General features: G+C 39.7%; 1 protein-coding gene across 2 annotated transcripts in view; it reads left to right on the forward strand.

Annotated features, from left to right (window-relative positions):
• LOC126209774 (protein sprint) overlaps positions 1 to 20,175 on the forward strand; it is a 308,754-nt gene that overhangs the window by 239,395 nt on the left and 49,184 nt on the right. For both annotated transcript variants that reach the window (XM_049938899.1, XM_049938900.1), the window contains 4 exons: positions 1,314 to 1,513; positions 7,307 to 7,510; positions 9,660 to 10,019; positions 17,172 to 17,538. In XM_049938899.1, the coding sequence (XP_049794856.1) occupies positions 1,314 to 1,513; positions 7,307 to 7,510; positions 9,660 to 10,019; positions 17,172 to 17,538 (1,131 nt within the window). The remainder of the gene's footprint in view (positions 1 to 1,313; positions 1,514 to 7,306; positions 7,511 to 9,659; positions 10,020 to 17,171; positions 17,539 to 20,175) is intronic.

Below are 20,175 nucleotides of genomic sequence, written 5' to 3' on the forward strand. Positions count from 1 at the left end.
CTGCTAATTAAGTAGTTTCAAGGTGTAGATAAATTTATAAATAGGAGGTAAACCCTGTATTTACATTTTCTCATGATAGAAAGTAAATTATTGCTGTACATAATTCGATTTTGATTTTCGATTTTAAGAAAAGGATAGCACCTGCATTTGCAACATATCTTGCTAAGAAAAAGGGAAACCACCTGTTAACTGTCTAGCTGGTAATGCTATTGCCATCTCATTATTTTATTTCACTCTGGTGGATACACTACTGCAGTTTCAGCTTTGTAGCCTTTTCAAGTGATACATTGTTGTCCTTACTTCATGCCACAATACGTATTGATGCACACTTGTACAGTGGCGCTCAACCTCCGGGTAAGCCAGCCTGGCACTTGTAAAAATTTTCACTGCCAAGTACTTGGCTGACCGGGGCCAGTTGGTGATGGCGTACAGTTCCTGATCACCAGGCATTGCACCAGTATCTTGGTTTGAATATCAAACAAGCTCGGTGGCCCCACTTGGTGCTATTGGCTACTGGCTGTGTGACAGCTCTGGGTTTTGGGTTTCACTCTCTCTCTTTCCTCAACCCCCCCCCTCCCCCCCTCTCTTACAAACACACACACACACACACACACACACACACACACACACACACACACACATAGTGTTACAGATATTGTAATGGAGCTTGTTATTACTGAATAAAGAAAAAAAATTGTGAGAACATCAAATTTTTGGTTTGACCATCGAGAAACTGTCTTCTTAATGCAGCTTGTATAGTATATTAGAGTATCAAGTGAAAGTATAATTTAGGTTATCAACAGTTTTACAGATAAATATACAGTGTAGCTTAATTTCAAAAGGACAATAATGAATCACTTGAAAATGGCCACAAAGTCAAAATTACAAGAGTTTATTCAGAAGAAAATAAAACTGCAGTCAAGCAATATAATTCAGTCGGTTCTATATGACAGATGGTAAGAAAACCGCTTGTTTTTATTTTTTCACTATAGAGACTGCACAGTCAACCAAATTTTTACTTTATGAGATCCAGTCTGCTAGATTAATTATGAATAGAAGAAATATCTGGGCTCTGATGCACACGATAAAAATGTTCTAGTATTTTAAAATGTCAAGGAGACTGTACTACTGATTGACATGCATAAAATAAAAGCTAACTTAGGTTTTGGAACTTTATTTCTTGGGGAGGAAAGGAGGGTAGGTTAAGAAAGGTTAAAAAGTAAGAGCAGGTCACACATATATTTGAATTAACTCTGAGAGTGTTATAGTTATGACATTAGAGTGAAATAATTTGCTGTTTGTTGCACTTTCAGCTGCACCTATTGGTCCTCCTGCTGTGATTAGCCCAGGCACAGCCACAACGGGAGGCAAGACCCCACCTCCACCGCCTCCTCGATGGGCCAAACCGTCGGTCTCGGTTACAAACAACTTCACCGTAACGACAACTGTTACATTTAGTGTGAACCAGAACTCGACGACACCCCCGGCGCACGTCGAAGTGTCCTGTGTGCAGGTGAGCAGTTAGTTCTGTAGGTAGCAGCTGAGGCTGCAAAAGTAGTGTTAGAAAAATCCAATTGTTCTTTACAGTGATGTTACCCTGCAAGATGTTTTTCGAGAAAACTCAGAGCGTTTGTAACTGGTGGCAAATTTCTGTGTACAGTACAGGCTTATTGATAAGTACCTCTGGGATTCCAGAAGATGACTGTGTACCTACAACACATACAGGAAATACGCTGAGATGACAAATGTTGTGGAATAGCGATATGCATATATACAGATGGTAGTAGTATCACATACACGAGGTATGAAATGGTAGTGCATTGACGAAGCCGCCATTTGTATTCTGGTGATTCGTGTGAAAAGATGTCTGATGTGATTATAGCTGCACGACTGGCATTAATAGACTTTGAACATGGAATGGTAGTTAGACACGTGGGCCATTCTATTTCTGAGGTTGTTAGGGAATACAATATTCTGTGATGTACAGTGTCATGAGTGTGCCGAGAATACCAAATTTCTGGCATTCTCTCTCACCGTGGAAAACACAATTGCCAACAGCCTTCACTTAATGACCGAGAACAGCGTCGTTTCTATAGAGTTGTCAGTGCTAGCAGACAAGCTACACTGCATGAAATAACCACAGAAATCAATGTGAGATGTACATAGAATGTATTCACTAGGACAGTGCGGCAAAATTTAACATTAATGCGCTATGGCAGCAGACGACCAACGCGAATGTCTTTGCTAACAGCATGACATTGCCTGCAGTGCCTGTCCTGGTCTCGTGACCATATCGGTTGGACAGTTCTGCATTCTGGACAGTTCAAACAAAATTCATGATACATAATTAAGAGGTCAGTTCGTGCACAAAATGCTGCTCCAGCAACACTGCCACAGTTATGGACAGCTATGCAGTCAGCATGGCTCAGTATTTCTGCAGGGAATTTCTGACAACTCTTTGAGTCCATGCCACATCAAATTGCTGGACTGAACTGGGCAAAATGAGCTCCGACACAACACTAGAATGTATTCCCTGACTTTTGTCACTTCAGCGTAAACATTTATCAGTGGATAGATTGTATCCAAGATTTTAATTTACTTTACAGGTGCCCAGTAAGGGCACCATTTCTGCCACAGTAAATTTCAGTACATGTGTGCAGTTCACTGATAAGAATTGCCCGAGAAGGCACAGCAGCAGCCTACTTTGGAGATGTGTTTATTGGGTTGCCTATCTGCCTGTGTGAACTAATTCACTGTGACTGTATGGAGTGGATGATTTGTCTACATGTTCACACACACTTGCATGCTCAGTACTACTATGCCACAGCATGTATTACAAATTGAAACTTTGAGACATGCTGTATCCACTGATACGTGGCATTTTTCTGTGTGTCTCGTAGTTCTCACACTTTTGTCTTCTGAAATCCAAGGGTATGTATAACAGAGTATATATGCCCCGGGAAATCTGAAATCAGGGCTAAACGTGCAAATTTTTTCTTCTAGCGAAAAACCTGGGAGTTTTTTTAGAATTCCAGGAATTTTTCATTGTTCTCATGTTCAGTAAAATTTTTGTAATTTTAACTGTTAAGAATTGATACTCTAGCAAAGAATTTTTTTCAGCCTGCAACTGCAGAATAATATTGCAGCAATGAAATGTAAACAAGAGAATAACACCAAAATAAAACTTCATATTGTGGGGAAAATGTTGCGAATGATAGTTTGAGAAGCATTACTTTAAAATTAAATTTTCTTTTACCCAAATGTATTAAGTTACATGTGAGTGTGTACAGTGGACTTCGTGAACCACGAAGTGTTTGACTCTCATTCAAAACTTAAAACACTTTGAAAACCAGGATATCTGGGAATTTTCTTTTTTCTTCTCCTCCCTCACACTCTATACGAATAACCCTGTATATCTACAACATTTGACTCAATGATCTTATGTCACCATCTTACGTACGGCTATGCTGGCTAGAGATTTCCATACTCTTTGTCTCCTTTGCCATCTTGTCAATGCATACTGTCCCTCATATCTTAGTGCTCTTGTCTGAACAGCACAGCAGAAACACCAATTCCCATCAGAGCAAAATCCTCAATGTCCCACTCCATCACTCAACTGCTTTCTCAGTCTATTCAGTTACAGGAATCCAACTCTAGAATGGTATCACTCACTACACAGAACTGAATAATGTCTCCAGCTTCAAAAGACAGCAAATGGCAAATCTGCTAAATAACAGTAATTTACTTTGTTGTTTTGTAGTTTACAGAAACTAAGTACCTTTCTTTCCTATCAGATCCTCCTCATTCCCCAAAGTCTTTGACTTCTGTAGTCTTCCTCTGTGCTCTCTATCAGAAAATATTACTCTTGTACACTGATAAATACATTCTGAATCTACTACTTTCACCAGTTATTGTATTGTTATTGTTATTGTTTTCCGTAGTAGCAATATACTAACACTGTTAGTTTTTAGTCAGTTCAGCTACTCACATTGCCGTAAGACACATTCAAACTTTGTTTCAAATTATTACTATTTATCATCTTGAAATTCTCACTTCTTTAAATAACTTTGATGAAAAAGTACTGTGTATGTAAAACTCTGGTCTGATGTAAGGGAGACATGGGCCTGAAGTTACAGATCTCACCAGATTAAGTAAATTAATTAATTAATTAATAATTAAAAATAAAATAAATAAATAAATACAGTAACTACTAAAGTTATGCACAAACCAAAGATGTAAAAAAGATACTTCTCATTTGATGTCTAATTTCTTGGACATCCATCTTAAAACTTTGGTTGTCTGGCTGAAATCAGTTTGCATGTTGCCTGTTCACACAACAGGCCAATGATAAAAGTTTCTCTTTTGGTATTGACATAACAATTTGCTAACATTTAAGTGTATTGACAGAACTGAATGCTATTTTGTCAATAGCTAATGTGTTATGTTATTTATAACTGCCCCAAAGATATGTATATTTAAAGTTTTTTCTGGTTTTACAAGAAATGTGAAATTGGAATCTATAGGTTGCAAAGAACTACATGCAAAGTTTACTTCACTTCCTCAAATTTATGCTCTATTTGGAACAGTTCCTTTGCTCTGTGTGAATGTGTGTTAGTTAGTGTTTGATAACATTAGTGGTATTTTAAATACATAACATGTTATTGCAACTAATCATCATGAGGCATCGTTGCCTATTCCAGTCAATCTGCTTACCTTCTTCTCGGTTACTCCATGCTACTTTGCTCTGATAAACACTGTCCTTGAAACGTATTGTATTGTGATACAGTCATTTTTATTAGTCTTCAATATTATCATTCATACCTAAGTTTTGTTTTGTGGAATCGGGCCACTTCTGACGCGATCTAGTCTCCCATATATCTTAACTTCCATTGCCGTTTTTTCCAGTCATTTGGTTTTTACCTTTGTGCAAGTATTTTCTTATCCGAGTTTCTGTGCCACGCAAAAAGGTTGCTATGGTAGTGGTGTGTGGTATTCATCAGAACCACCTTCTCCACCAGCACCACTGGATATGGCAGTAGTTAAGAAATATTTTTTCAAGTTTTCCTTGTGATGGAATAATGCGTCATCTTCTGGGTGCGATCCAGGATGTGATACTTCTTCTTCCTGTTATTTCAGGTGGTAACTTTAAAGCCATCTTCAGTGCATCAGAGATAAGGTTGTCAGTAACAAAACTATGTGTCTAATAGTAAAACATAGCAAACACAGAGTCAGCAAATACAGAGGAATTGTTGTAATGAGTCATTCCATTACGTACCGTATATACGTTTCTAAAGGCTAATGCCTTGTCAATGCAACCACTCTCTTCTGTCATGAGCTGTTCATTTCAGTTCCGTCTAATTGTCACACTCTGTCCTCTTCCTTTCTTACCCAGCGTTTTCCCTAGAAAAAAGAAAAGAAAATGACCAAGCAAGGTGGCGCAGTTGTTAGCACACTGGATTCGCATTTGAGAAGATGACTGTTCAAACCCACATCCAAGCATCTTGATTTAGGTTCTCCTTGATTTCCCAAAATTGCTTTAGGCAAATGCTGGGATGGTTCCTTTGAAAGGGCACTGCCGATTTTCTTCCCAAGTACAATCTTGTGCTCTGTCTCTAATGACATATTTGTCGACTGGTTTTTCTTCCTGTCCAGCTCATTTGTCATTGTCTACCATATCCAGTTTTAATAAAAAAAAACACATAATTTGTAAACACGAGGATGTGCTGACTTTGCGCTTGGTATCTTTACTCTTACATGCTTAGTTATATCTATCACTGTCACTCTTATTGCCAGTGTAGTGGACTGACAAGGCAGCTAGTCCACAGTGACGGGTAGCTGAGAGGGCACACGTACACACACGCCGACTGGCGCGAAGTCTGGAACAGGATTCGTAATGAATGTGATAAAGAAAAGAACGTAGCTACTAGAACACTTAACTTTTATATCGTCCTTTGGTATACAGCATTCTTGATGATACAAGTGAGACTATCTTGAGATACATGCTATGTTACAAATGGCGCCTTGCTAGGTCGTAGCCATTAACTTAGCTGAAGGCTATTCTAACTGTCTCTCGGCAAATGAGAGAAAGGCTTCGTACGTGTAGTCGCTAGCAATGTCGTCCGTACAACTGGGGCGAGTGCTAGTAAGTCTCTCGAGACCTGCCGTGTGGTGGCGCTCTGTCTGCGATCACTGCCAGTGGCGACACGCGGGTCCGACATGTACTAATGGACCGCGGCCGATTTAAGCTACCACCTAGCAAGTGTGGTGTCTGGCGGTGACACCACAGCCAGATGTGTTGTCTCCGACACATGCACATTTAATCCACATTATTTTTTTGAGTGGTATAAATCCTGTCAGTGACTCATCTTGAAGATGGCTGTGAGGTTATCAGCCAAAATAACTGGAATAAAATATAGTTCCATCCCAGATGCACGTGAAAAAGGTGATGGAACAAAAATAGTTTAGAAAGTTGTGACCTTATGCTGATGATGTGGTTGCCAGTAACTGTAGAAGACGGTGTCACATAAATCACTGAATTCCACTGAGATTCTTACACTGTATGCAGCTTTGTCTTGGTGCGAACTTTGAAAGTGGTAGCTGTTGCCCCAGAGTTATTCAGATTGCTCTTTTCATCCCTGAGAATTGATGAATTTGTTGTGATGAAGGAAGATTTGTCCCAGGCATAGATAGTTTCTTTTTAACTACTGGTCATATTAAAATTAAATTTAAGTTTGATACAGAAATGAGAAATGCATATAATGTTAAATGAATACTGTTTAATTTCCAGAAATAAAAAAATTAATTTATTTTCTATTTGATGTTTTTCATTTTTGTACCAAAAGTTAATTTACTGTTAATTTACTATGAAAACTTGCCTTTTCACATGAATAGCAGTTAAAAAAACATTATTCCTATTAACAATATTTTGATCATTACTTATTAAGGAACTTCTCCATTTGTTATTAAAAGAAAAAAAAAATTGCTATGAGCAGGATTTGAAATAGCAACTTTAGTTGTATAATCCCTGTTGCAATACATATTCACCTACCATTGAATATGTTAACGTGCAAAAAATATTTTTTACTTGCAGGTGCTCAGAAATTTTCGAGTTTTGCTTTGTACTGCGTTAGCAAATTGATACCCAGATAGTGATTTTCAAATACTGTAAGTTTGTAGAAATTTGGAGAGGATCGGTCTCTACGGTTTCCTTGTAAGAAAAAGCAATTGTATCACTATGGCAATGACCGATATGTGGGATTTAGTGTAAGGCTTTTGTTTTGATACCAGCATCGGTCGCTCTGTTTAGGTGACACCGAAGAGACCTCTGTCGGACAGCCAGAGCCCCCCGCCAGGACCGGTGTCTTCCCCGCTGTCCCCGGTGAACTCCCCGACGTCGACGACCCCACTGATGGAACAGCAACAGAAGGGAACGAGGGCCGGCACAAAGAAAGGAGGTACCAGGTCCCACCACTCCCGGCAGCTGTCCTTGAAGGAGTCCCACCACTACCAGGTCAGCGCACACCACAGGCCGAGGACTGGGATCTGTTCCTCACTGTGACAATCCGTTGTGCCCTTTGTCAACATTACCATTCCTCATTTCACCCATTTTGGCACATTTTAGTTTTATTAACACTTCTTTACTGTTCCCATTAATTTCCCATCTTCTAATTTGTAGTTATTTACACCTCAGAATTTTTCATGTGGAAACTTAAATCTTTTTAAATAAAACAAACATTATTAACATTCTGTATCTTTATTCTTCATGTGTAAATATTCGTTTATTGAATAGACACCCTGGCAACGAACACTCATTTTTTAGACAATGAAAATTGGATGGGGCCGAGTCTGGACTGTATAGAGGACAATCGACGATACTGACCCGAGGCGTCAGATAGTTGTGGACGTCATAACACTCGTGTCTGGTTTGACATTGTTTGAAGGAGTGCTCCATGTGTGGACGAACTCTTCAAATTCGAAACTTGATTACAGCATGCCGTTTCTCCCGCACCGTCGTAGTTGCATTGTACATTGATACGTTACATCCTACAATTTGGAGCCGTCTAGCAACAGAGGGTTGCAGTTTGTGTCAGCAAACTGAGAGCGTTGATTGGATAATATGAATGACACGTAATGTCTCAAACAATATTGAGAACAGAATAAATACTGAAACTTCCTGGCAGATTAAAACTGTGTGCCGGACCGAGACTCGAACTCAGGACCTTTGCCTTTCACGGGCAAGTGCTCTACCACCTGAACTACCCAAGCACGACTAATGCCCCGTCCTCACAGCTTTACTTCCACCAGTACCTCGTCTCCTACCTTCCAAACTTTACAGAAGCTCTCCTGTGAACCATGCAGGACTAACACTCTTGAAAGAAAGGATATTGCGGAGATATGGCTTAGCCACACAGTTTTAATCTGCCAGGAAGTTTCATATCAGCGCACACTCTGCTGCAGAGTGAAAATCTCATTCTGGAAACATCCCCTAGGCTGTGGCTGAGCCATGTCTCTGCAATATCCTTTCTTTCAGGAGTGCTAGTCCTGCATGATTCGCAGGAGAGCTTCTGTAAAGTTTGGAAGGTAGGAGATGAGGTACTGGCGGAAGTAAAGCTGTGAGGGCAGGGCGTTAGCCGTGCTTGGGGTAACTCAGGTGGTAGAGCACTTGCCCGCGAAAGGCAAAGGTCCCGAGTTAGAGTCTCGGTCCGGCACACAGTTTTAATCTGCCAGGAAGTTTCATATCAGCGCACACTCTACTGCAGAGAAGAAAATCTCATTCTAGAATAAAAACTTCGGAAGCATTACTTTTCAGTATAGCCTCCCAGTAGTAGTAGTAGTAGTAGTAGTAGTAGTAGCAGCAGCAGCAGCAGTAGCAGCGACAAGAATGGGACAGGTAGTCAGCCATGGCCTTAGAGTCCTGGCGTTTGCATGAAGCAGTTAGGGAAACCTTGGAAAACCTAAATAAGGATGACTGGTTGGAGATGGGGTCCTCTACCCTTATGAATAAAAGGCCAGTTTGTTCAAAACAGCACTACCTCATTGCTGTTTATCCTTAGTGTACAATTCGGTTTTGCAAAGAAACTATTTAAAAATGTAAAAAGCTTAATATACTTTTTCATTCATTCATTCCTCAATATTAGTCGCTGCACACTGATTATTTCATAATGTAACACAACATAAACTATCAGCTATTATCGATACATTTAGCCTTCTCGCTGCTTCTTCCTTTCCACAAGTCATCCAGTTCCTCCAAACTGCCAATGCAACCTGTGGATGTTGTTGACATTTGGAGGTTCTTGGTTATGTCACAGATGAAATATTCTCTGCAATATCATAACAGAACAACTGCTGAATTGTAAAACGCAGAATGTCTTCTGCACAGGATCCACAATTTTCATTTATAACATTTCAGTTTTCACTTACACATAGCTGCACGTTCACAGGTTTCTGGTTCTTTGTGCTTGCAGTGGCATTAAAAAATTTATCTTTCTCTTACATCCACTGTAACTCTGTCACTCTCCGTTAAATAGTTACCGGCGTTTCTAATCGTCATATTCATTTGGAATGGGCCTGTACTGTGAATGCGTGCGTGTGCATGTACATGTACACGTACATGTACACGATAAGCATTGCAACTGTCAATATTGTGTCTCGTTTTTCAGGAATCGGACATTCTGGAGTCGCCAACTGTGTACTACCGCAGTTCCGTAGCGGACAAAGCAAGTGACTACGAGGACATCTGGGGCCCCGGCTCGAGCTCGGGGCAAGGAGAGGGCGTGCTGTCCACGTTCCGGCCGGCAGGCCCTGCGACGTCGCCCTTCTCTTCCCCGGAGGGTGGCCCCCCTCCGGACCTGCTGGAGCGGCTCGCACCGCTGACCTCGCCCGTGGGTCTGGCACCTTCACTGTCCAAGTCTCGGCTGCCCCCACTCGTCACCAACACCGGTGCGGCCCAGCCACAAGTGCCATCTCCGGCGCAATCACCTTCGACTCCGGCAGATGACAATCCTCCTCCACCGAAGCAGGTATAATCGAGTCTAGGGGTTTTTAGTGACAAATGTCTAGTCGGGTTTGCTCTGTAGCTTGACTCTCGAAGAGATTACGTTTGTATGATCGTGCTAACTACTGAAGGATAACATTACTTGTAAATCAAGTGAATAATCGAACAACGGTGTATCTCGAGTGAGTGTGAACATCATCAAATGTCTTTGTGGAGTAGAGTGGCAGAAAAATATTTTTTTGCTTGCTAATGTATAAAATATGTTGCTTCAGCCACTGTAAATTGCATTGGTAAATGCAAGTTGTATCTGGAACTGAACTGGAAATACAGAACAGTCACTGTACTGACCCATCCAGTAAATCATTGTATTTATAAAGATGAAATAGTGAGAAAGCTACATTGCTTCTTTTTCACCCAGAGCCACTGTTCCAAATAATAGCTCTATTTGGAAGTACTACTAAATGGCAATCTATTTTTTGATACTTTTTTGGTGGCAAAATATTACATTCATAATGACACAAAGTACTGGTGCAAAATGAATGGTTAAAAATGAGTTGCTTAAAGCTTTCCTGGTGGACTAGTTGTTGAGATTTCATAACAATATCCCAACATTTCATCCCAGAATCATTTCTACAATGCTTAACGAAATTGTATAACTTGCCTTCCAAGAAAGTTGTTTCAAAAATTCAAGCTTGGACTGAAAGTTGCTATGCTGTAACACCCTTAATCTCAAACCAACATTATTCAGGGATATTGCGGTAATACTATTCTTTGACTATGTCTTTTTGTTCTCCTTAACAATATCTACTACTACATGCATTTTACCTCATTGAAAAGTAAATATTCAATCGACGTGTCTTCTGCAGTCCCATTGACTGTCTCATTTGCAGTGAGATTAATGTGATTGGGGGTCAGGAGGAAGAGATTTATAACAGATGGAAAAATATTCAATCTTTACAGACTCTCTCTTTTTGACAACCAGGTGGTATCTTGAATCTTCATGGAACATTATGGATGGTTATATCAGACAAATTGTACTCTTGGGAAATAAGGCAGCAGAGTTGTTACACTGGAAATTCAGGACTGGCAAGTGAAGGTACTGGAAAAATCATGGAAATCTTATAAAATTCTGAGAGATCCCAAGGGGAGTTAGTGTTCATTGATAGAAAGAAATGTTCTCAGTCATTTTGTTGCAAATCACTGTGAAATTATGCTCAAGAAATAATGTATTTTGGAGTTAAGTAAGAGAAGTTTTAAAATGGACATCGATAGTTGTAATATTTGTTGCTCAATCTCAGTAAACTCCGGCATGATCACCAAACTATGGAACCTTTGTAATTGTCAGTGAGTTTTCGGGATCCAAGTCTGTTTTCAATTGCACGATTGCGAGTGTGACATAGTGCAGCATTCACGTGAGAATTTCTCACATAGATTGAAGTGTTTCAGGTTGGCTTGGGCTGTGTGGCGGTTTGTTATGCTTCACCTCAGCAACAAACACTTAAATAAGTTGCCACCTGAACACCCTTTTATGTAAATGAATGTTGCTTACAGACTATTTGGTCGCCGTTAAATATTATTAATCAGGGTCCAGCTAGTCTGTGCCCTGAATCTGTATCCCTTCTTCCTCCAACTTGGCTCTGACTTCGCCTCTTTACAGGCTGCAGATAAAGCTGCTAAAATTAACTTCTTGTTCTCATTCACTCCTCCACATAAATAAGAAGTAAGATTCAATTTGCCTTCTTATATTATCTTGAAAATTACAATCAGTATATGATAAATGGGGACAGCTGCCAACTCGTACTACATACATAACAGATGTGATATTCAAATTGACAATTAACAATTACAATTAATTTATTATCTTTGACATTTTGCATTCTTAGATTTCATGGAGCTGTTTCTTTCACACTGCCCACACCATAGAACTCCAATCTCCAACTCAGCAGGTAGGGCTATCTGACTGCTGCTCACTTCTGTGCAGCCACTGGATCGTTAGGTCTGGTATCACCACCTGCAATTTAGAACACCTCCCAACAGTGGGGAGCTACCGTATTTACTCGAATATGAGCCGCACCTGAAAAATGAGACTCGAAATAAAGGAAAAAATAATTTCCCGAATCTAAGCCGCAGCTGAAATTTGAGACTCGAAATTCAAGGGGAGAGAAAAGTTTTAGGCTGCACCTCCAAATCGAAACAAAGTTGGTCCAGAATTCAGGTCGAATGAATCACTATACAGCTACAGTAATTTGGTTCGAGCCGTAAGCTTAGCAGTTAAGCTTTACCAGGTAGCCATTGCTATGCGTCAGGCGCTCCGTCCTTATTTATGCGGGTACCCTTCGTTATTCACTTGCTTCGTCTGGTTTGAATTGATTGCTTATTTTTCTTTGATCTGATAATTGCCGTTCTCTTTGTTATAGGTGTTTTCGTCACTGCTGAAAATGCATTACTGTACTGTGTCATGCATTGTTTGTCACATTCCGATAATGAATGTTCACGACCTGTCGCCGCTCGCGGCATGGTTTGCTTTTGTGCGTGCTACCACCGCTTACAATAAAAAAAAAAAAGAGAGAGTAATTGTCTCAGTAGCGAAACAATGGCAAGAGACTGCTATTTGTTGTTATTTACACTGCTGCTTTCTTTGATAATGACCAACAAGAACCAAATAATAAACTGCATATGATAGAACATGTTCTGAACAAGAGTTCAGCGAAAATTTTTCTCCGTTTGAAAATCTTTGCAGACGCCTCTTTAGTACATTATTTTCTGCACAGAAATTAGAGTCATCTTAGATTTAAAAATCTAGTCAATTGCCGTGTTTCATTTCTGACTGTATCACTATTAGGCATAAGAATAATACAAATACAGGTATGTGTATACTTCCGCGTTTGTGTTGTCTCACTCTAGTTTCGTAGTTTATTAGGCAGACAGGATTTAAATGAAATAGCAGCAAACACGAAACAATACATGGCAAAATGTTTGTATTCGTATTATTCTTATGGTGAAGAGAATACTGCATGTGATTCAGAATTCACAAAAGTTCCCATTAGCAACCATCTCTTCTCACAGGTAGAAAAAAAATCAGAACGTAGAATTGGCCATACTGACAAACATCGCAAACGGTCTTGCCAGTCGGATTTTTGTAGTACATTGAAAAGCTGCTACATTCGAAGATGAACAATACGGAATTTGTATTTACTTCGTTGGATAATGTATGAAAATACAGTGGTCGAAATTCCGGGCGGAGAAAAAAGCTCGTCTTCCACCTTTTTTTTTTTTTTTTTTTTTTTTTTACTGACGCAGAGGTTTTGGCGCCAGTATTTATCTTTGTGCCTGTAAAGCATGCCTGTGTAGCGCTACATATATTCAACGGCAGAAGTTAGTTGTAGCGGCACCTACCAACATATTTCAGAACTTCCGCTGACTTTGCACTTGATTCTAAGCCGCAGGCGGTTTTTGGGATTACAAAAACCGGAAAAAAAGTGCGGCTTAGATTTGAGTAACTACGGTAAACACTTATCGGGTACTCTGTCATGAACATCTTTTCTGTGACATACATATTTAAGGATGTGATACCTCTCATTCAAGGAGTGGGATGTATCACTACAAGCTGTGTATTTGCCACTCACATAAAAGCAAAAGTGGGTTTTTAATTTTACAAAAATTATAAATATGGATCCACATTTGTACATGCATGTTTTGTTGATTGGCAATGATTATTCAGGCTTCTATTCTGCAATGGTGAAATGTTAAACAGTTGTAATGGAATACGTTAAAGAGTGAAGTTGGGAAGGAAGCAAAGAGAGCGAGGAAACCGTGGATCACCAATGAAATGCTGGAAAAGATAGAGGAAAGGAGGAAGTGTAAAAATGTTAATGATAAAGAATATAGAAGACTTAACAACGCACTCAGAAGAGAAACGGGCAAAGCAAAAGAAAAGTATATAGAAGGAATGTGTGGCAAAATAGAGGACCTACAAAGAAGAGGAAGGCATGACCTTATGTAGCAGAAAACAAAGGAGCTGAGAGGTATATAAAACAAAGGAGTGAGGACTTTCGGGATAGAAGACTTTAGAGGATAAATGGTTACTGAAGAAACGGAGGTGCTGAAAGTATGGAAATTATATATTTAGGAACTCTACTATCAGGAACATCGCCCACAAGGCGTTGAAATAGAGACAGAGGAAGAGATTGACGAAGATGAAGAAGGACCTACCATACTGACAACTGAAGTAGAGAAGACATTTAAGGTCATGAAGAGGAGAAGAGCCTCAGTAGATGATGACATACCGGTGGATTTTCTGAAAGAAATCTGAAAACAGGGTTTGAAGGCATTGATGCATCTCATAAACAAAATTTACAAAACTGGGGAATGTTCAGGGCTTTTTGGATGTCACAATGGCTGCTCTTGAGAAGAAACAGCAAGCCAAGAAATGTAGTGATTTCAGAACAATCAGCTTAATCTCACACGTAGCAAAGATTATTGCAAGAATACTCAACAGACAGCTGGAACACAAAATTGAAGAAGTAGTAGGAGAGGACCAGTTTGGATTTAGAAAGTGAAAAGAAACCAGAGACACCATCGGCATGGTGTGAATATTGCTGGAGAAAGATTTGGCTGTTAACGAAGAGTGCATGTTTGCTATATAGATCGGCAGAAGGCCTCTGACAGAGTCAACTGGATAAAATGGATGAACATCCTTAAGGAGATGGAGTAAACTTGTACCTGGGACAAAGAGTAAAGGTATGGCTAAACTACATAGAAACAAGCAGCGTGGAAACAGGAAGAAGTCTCAGGCAAAGCTGTTGTCTATCGCCGGGTCTCTTCAACCTGTGTGTGGAATGGCTGGCGAGAGAAGCTTTGAGAGGATGAGGAAACTTGAGGATAGGACGACACCTCATCAAGACCATCAAGTACGCAGATGACCTGGTAGTGTTTGCTGAAAATCAAAGACAGCTGTAACACATGATGAGCTAGTCGGTCGAAACTGGAAGGAAATACGGCACAGAAATCGACATCAAAAATAAAAAGTGATGCAGATATCAACAAGTGAGAAACCTTTTAGGATAACCGTCAACAATCGAGGACTGGAGGATGTGAGACAGTTCAAGTACTTGGGAAATTTGGTGACAAAGGATTCCCAGTGCACCAGTGACATTCGAGCAAGAATCACTAGGGCCAGAGCTGCATTCAATAAAAAAGGGAATCTGCTGACCAGCAAGTTAAGCTTGGAATTAAAAAAGAAACTGGTGAAGTGCTACATCTGGATCATTGCACTGTATGGAGCCATGAGAAAGTGGTGAAGTGCTACATCTGGATCATTGCACTGTATGGGCCATGAGAAGAAAAGGAAGAAAAATACCTTGAAAGTTTCGAAGTGTGGTGCTGGAGGAGAATGGAGAAGGTCAATTGGACCGATCGGGTGATGAATAACATGCACTGAGAACAATAGGAGAGATGAGAGACATTCTGAATACAATTCTTCAGAGGAAGGCCAACTGAATCGGACACGTACATAGACACGGAGGGCTCATACACGAAGTCATTGAAGGGAAAATTAAAGGAACGGTAGGACGAGGAAAAAGAAGACTTCAACTTTTGGATGACATGAAAAGTGGAAAGAGATACAGCAGACTGAAGGAAGAAGCTGAAGGTAGGGAACATTAGCATCAGAAATTCTCTGTATGAAGACACAGACCTGCCACTAGGCAGAATACTACGTAATAATAATAATAATAATAATAATAATAATAATAATAATAATTCTTTTTGACTAATTTTGATGAAAACTTCGCATCTTTCAAGTTAACAGTGATTGTTGTGTGAAAAACATCCTGCTTGAAATATGATGTGTCATAACTATCAAAGTTTATTGGTATTATATTCCAGTGACAAATCTTCGAAGTGTTCCAATGCAGATCTTTCACGTACATGAATTCACTGCACAGTGAGAATGGCATGGTGTGGAATGGTGATGGATGGTGGTGATGAAGGCATTTCCAAGGGGGAAAGAGCTTATAAAGTGCAGAATAATTGATAAAACTGTAAAAACTAACATAACTTGGAATAATCACTAATAAATCAACTGACAACTTAAAAAAAAGACATTTGTTGCCATGAAAACCAGTAAAGTAAAATTTTCTTTCACGTACAACAAGAATTGGTGCAGGAAAACTTCGAGTTTCAATGTGGAAGTCTAAGAGAAATCTTCCGATACAAAAAAGTTCTCACAGTGTACACACAACTTGAGACACTCTTTATGAGGAAGCGATAAAGTATCGAGAACTTGAATTAATTCTTGCTGTTTGTGAAGAGAGGGCAGTAGTTGCACTAGTGCAGCATAGTGGACAGCAACACAAGACCTATTTAGCACTAAAAACATTAGTCTTTCAGATCTGTGTGTGACTTTAGAGTGGAATGAAAGGAACCTAATCTGTTTAGTGCTTGTAACATGTTGGGTTTTGTACCCACAGAATGGCATCTATGAGAAGTGTAACTTTTCTGTTTTCATGTCAAGAAATCTGCTGCGGAAAGCCATTGTTTGTTGATGGAAGTGTATGAACAAAGTACTCTGTTGGAAACTTCGTTGAGGGATTGGTTTTAATGATTCTGAGATGACAATTTTTAGGTGCGTGACAAAATGCATCCTGATCAGTGTGGTGTACCACGAGTTGATGCAGTTTGGTAAAGCAGTGAGTTCTGTACACTATAAAGCATATTTTCTCAATTTGAAGTGTGCACTTAAAGACAAATGTCTGCAATATCCTCAGGCATATGACAGTCATTCTGATTCATGACAATGCCAAACCACATGTTGCAAACCGAGTGCAGGAAACCTCACAGGTACTTCGATGGGACATCTTACCCCCCTCCCCTCCCACCATATTCACAAGATATTGCCAGTTTTCAGTCCCATGTCATTCCTTTTGAACAACATTTCACATCTTTTAACACACTTTAAAAGTGGTCCCATGAGTGGATCTCCACAAAATAACCTGAACTTTCTTTCTCGCAGAATCCATATGCTACCCAAAAAGTGGGAAACAGTTGTAGCTGCTAAATGACGCTACTTTGAGTAAAATATCTTATACCATTGTATTAAAATAAGCTTGTGTTTTCTGTCCAATGAGAAATAATTCAATTATCAAATACTTATACATATTTGTTTCTCATTTCTTAGGGAAGCCCATTCTATGCAGAGCCTGCTGACGCAGTGAAGTCATCACCCCTGGCAGCATTCGGGCTGCAGCGGCGGATCCCTCAACGCCACGGGCCGGTTCCTGCCACCCACCGACACTCCGACCCTGCACCGCTGGTGTCCGCTGCCGCGGCAAGGGGTGCAGGCTCTGCAGCCCCTCGGCAGCTGCAGAGGATCGACTCCAGCGAGGAGCTGGCACTGTCTGCGGACGACGTGCGTCGGCCCTGGGCACGACGTCGGCAGGGGCCAGTTGCGGGGTCAGAGAGAGGTGGTCGGGGACGGAGGGCGGCCAAGAGGGCGGTGGCACCTGCTTCAGCCTGGGCACTCGACTCCTCCTGGGAGTTCATAGGTATGCAGACCACTACCACATTGAAATTTTGCGAAAAATAATTTTTTCGTGTTACCTATTCCACACCTAAAACATTTACCTTGAATATATGAAATCTTCAAATTCTTAATTAGACCACTCTTGAAAATGGTATAAATACTTTATTTTGGAATAATTTGTATAAAGAAATATTATAAATTTACAACAGTAAAGGAAAGTACATAAAATAAGGGAAAGGCAACTGCTCACCTATAGTGGACTGATGTGTGGCACACAGAAACATGCAACCAAAAATGGTATCCACACTAACTTTTGATCTCTTGCTATTTTTCTAGCATGTGCGCACACACGCGCGCGCACACGTTCATGCGCGCGCGCACACACACACTCTCTCTCTCTCTCTCCCCCCCTCCCCCCCCCCTCCCCATCTCCCTAAGTAGTGCATTTGGGTGTCTGTGGGGTTGTTTGCGCATGAATGTGTGTACTTTCACTAGAAAAAGTACAAGAGCTCAAAAGCTGGTGTCAAAACCATTTTTGATTACGTGTTTCTGTGTGTCACTCATCTGTCTGCTGTAGACAAGTGGTTGCTTTTCCCTTATTTAACATATTCTGAATTCAAGATTTACTAAAATGGCATGCTCTTCAAAATTTGACCTCACTAATAATAATTTGTTTTTGGATTGACATACATTATTGAAAGCCCTAATCGTCCACTTTCCAATGGGCATCTTACGTTTTCGGAACAGCGTACATTTAAAAAGTGATACTTAATTTAAAATTAATGTATTCATGAATGTTTGAATCTTAAAATGTAATCCCTTGGAGAATCCAGCGTTAAAATTTTGTAGCCATATTTCCACTGATTCCAAAACTGTATAACTTTTCTTGGAATGATGTTATCCTGTGATGTAATCGAATAGATAAAAAATCTACTCACCAAGCGGTGGCAGAACACACACATAAAAGAAGTTTATAATTAGGCCTAATTACAACCTTCTTTTATGTATGTGCTCTGCCGCCGCTTGGTGAGTAGATCTTTTTATCTATCCAGTTACATTATATTGTCAAAATGGATTGTTTTCGTTGTTATGTTACCCTGTGAAATATTCCAGTAAAAAATCCTTAAAGTTTCTTGGTGAGTTTTGAAAATCCCAGTGTTCATTAAAACTTCCACTTTATAAAACAGTAGCTTTCATTTTGGCATTTTTGGTTTACACAGTTTTGGTTAAACAGCTTTACTTCACTGCCTAATATGCTTCCTATTTTTATGTGTGAATATCGAAAATATGATAGCTTCATATTTTGTAATTTCTGTGCCCCCTGCACAATTAGGTGTTGTGCAGTAAGCCACAGTCAGTTGTAGTTGAGCAGTCAAAACATATATAATTGCTGTGTTAGTCACTCAGTTTTCATGGTGTTAAGTTCTATGTCACTCAGTCAGAGGGGGCAAGCATTTGAGCAGTGCGAACTCTGTCGAAGTTGTCATTGTGTTATTTTCTGTGTCAAAATATCCATACAGCCAATTCACCACTATGTTTAGTTACCAGTATAACAATTATTACAATAAAAATACATTATTCAACCACTTATCTGTGAATGAATAGTCACTTGTTACTTTTTGGTTGGCTACTTAGAACTTATGTGAGCTGCTGCCCTGGGTGGAAATAACCAAGTTACCAGCTGATGTTTGTAAACATTAAATTTAAAAGAACTAGAAATTAATATCGACAGTGTTGTGTTGAATATTTATTAACTGTTCGAATCTCCTGGTAATCATCAAAAGAAATTTAGCCGAGATAAAATCTGTGATGATGCATATGAGCCACTAAACAGTTTGCAACTTCTGAGCCAAATATATCGACTCTTTGTGCACTCAAAGGGAACTGTTTTGATGAGAGTAACCATGCTATGAAATAGAAGAGGTTGCAAAAATCAGTCTCATAAATTTTGTAACAGTCTTCATATATGTGTGAGTTGAAACTTTGATGATGCTCGTACCCACATAGAATGCTATGTACAACAAGGAGATAATTTCTTATGCTGTATCATTAAGGCACAGAAACTTCCCGGCAGAAATACTGAAGGAAATTGGAGAATCAACAAAAGAGTACTTATATAAACTTATTAAAGAGTACTATGAAGATGGAAAAGAACCACCTACAGATTTGCTTAACAGCACAACAGTTATAATCCCAAAAAAAGGAAATGCTCTGGACTGTGAGAACTGTAGAACTATCTCCTTACTACCCCAAACTTCCAAAATAATGTTAAACATAATAAAAAATCGAATAAAAAAGAAAATTGAGGCGAACCTAGGAGAAGACCAATTTGGTTTCAGATCCAGAAAAGGAACAAGAGGGGGCAATACAAGCTCTGAGGACGGCATTAGTAAGACGAATTGGAGTTAATAGGAAAACCTACTTGACCTTTATAGATTTACAAAAAGCATTTGACATGGTTAATTGGCAACTATTATTCTGAACAATGAAGGAAATAAATCTTGATTGGAGGTACAGAAGATTAATCTGGAACCTGTATAAAAGGCAGGAAGCAGAGATAGAAGTGAATGATGTGAAGAAGAAAGCAAAAATAAGGTGGGGAGTAAGGCAAGAATTCCCATTATCACTATATTTGTTCAACTTATTTATTGGAAAAACC

The sequence above is a fragment of the Schistocerca nitens genome, chromosome 10, assembly GCF_023898315.1.
Source record: "Schistocerca nitens isolate TAMUIC-IGC-003100 chromosome 10, iqSchNite1.1, whole genome shotgun sequence".
NCBI classification, from domain to species: domain Eukaryota; kingdom Metazoa; phylum Arthropoda; class Insecta; order Orthoptera; family Acrididae; genus Schistocerca; species Schistocerca nitens.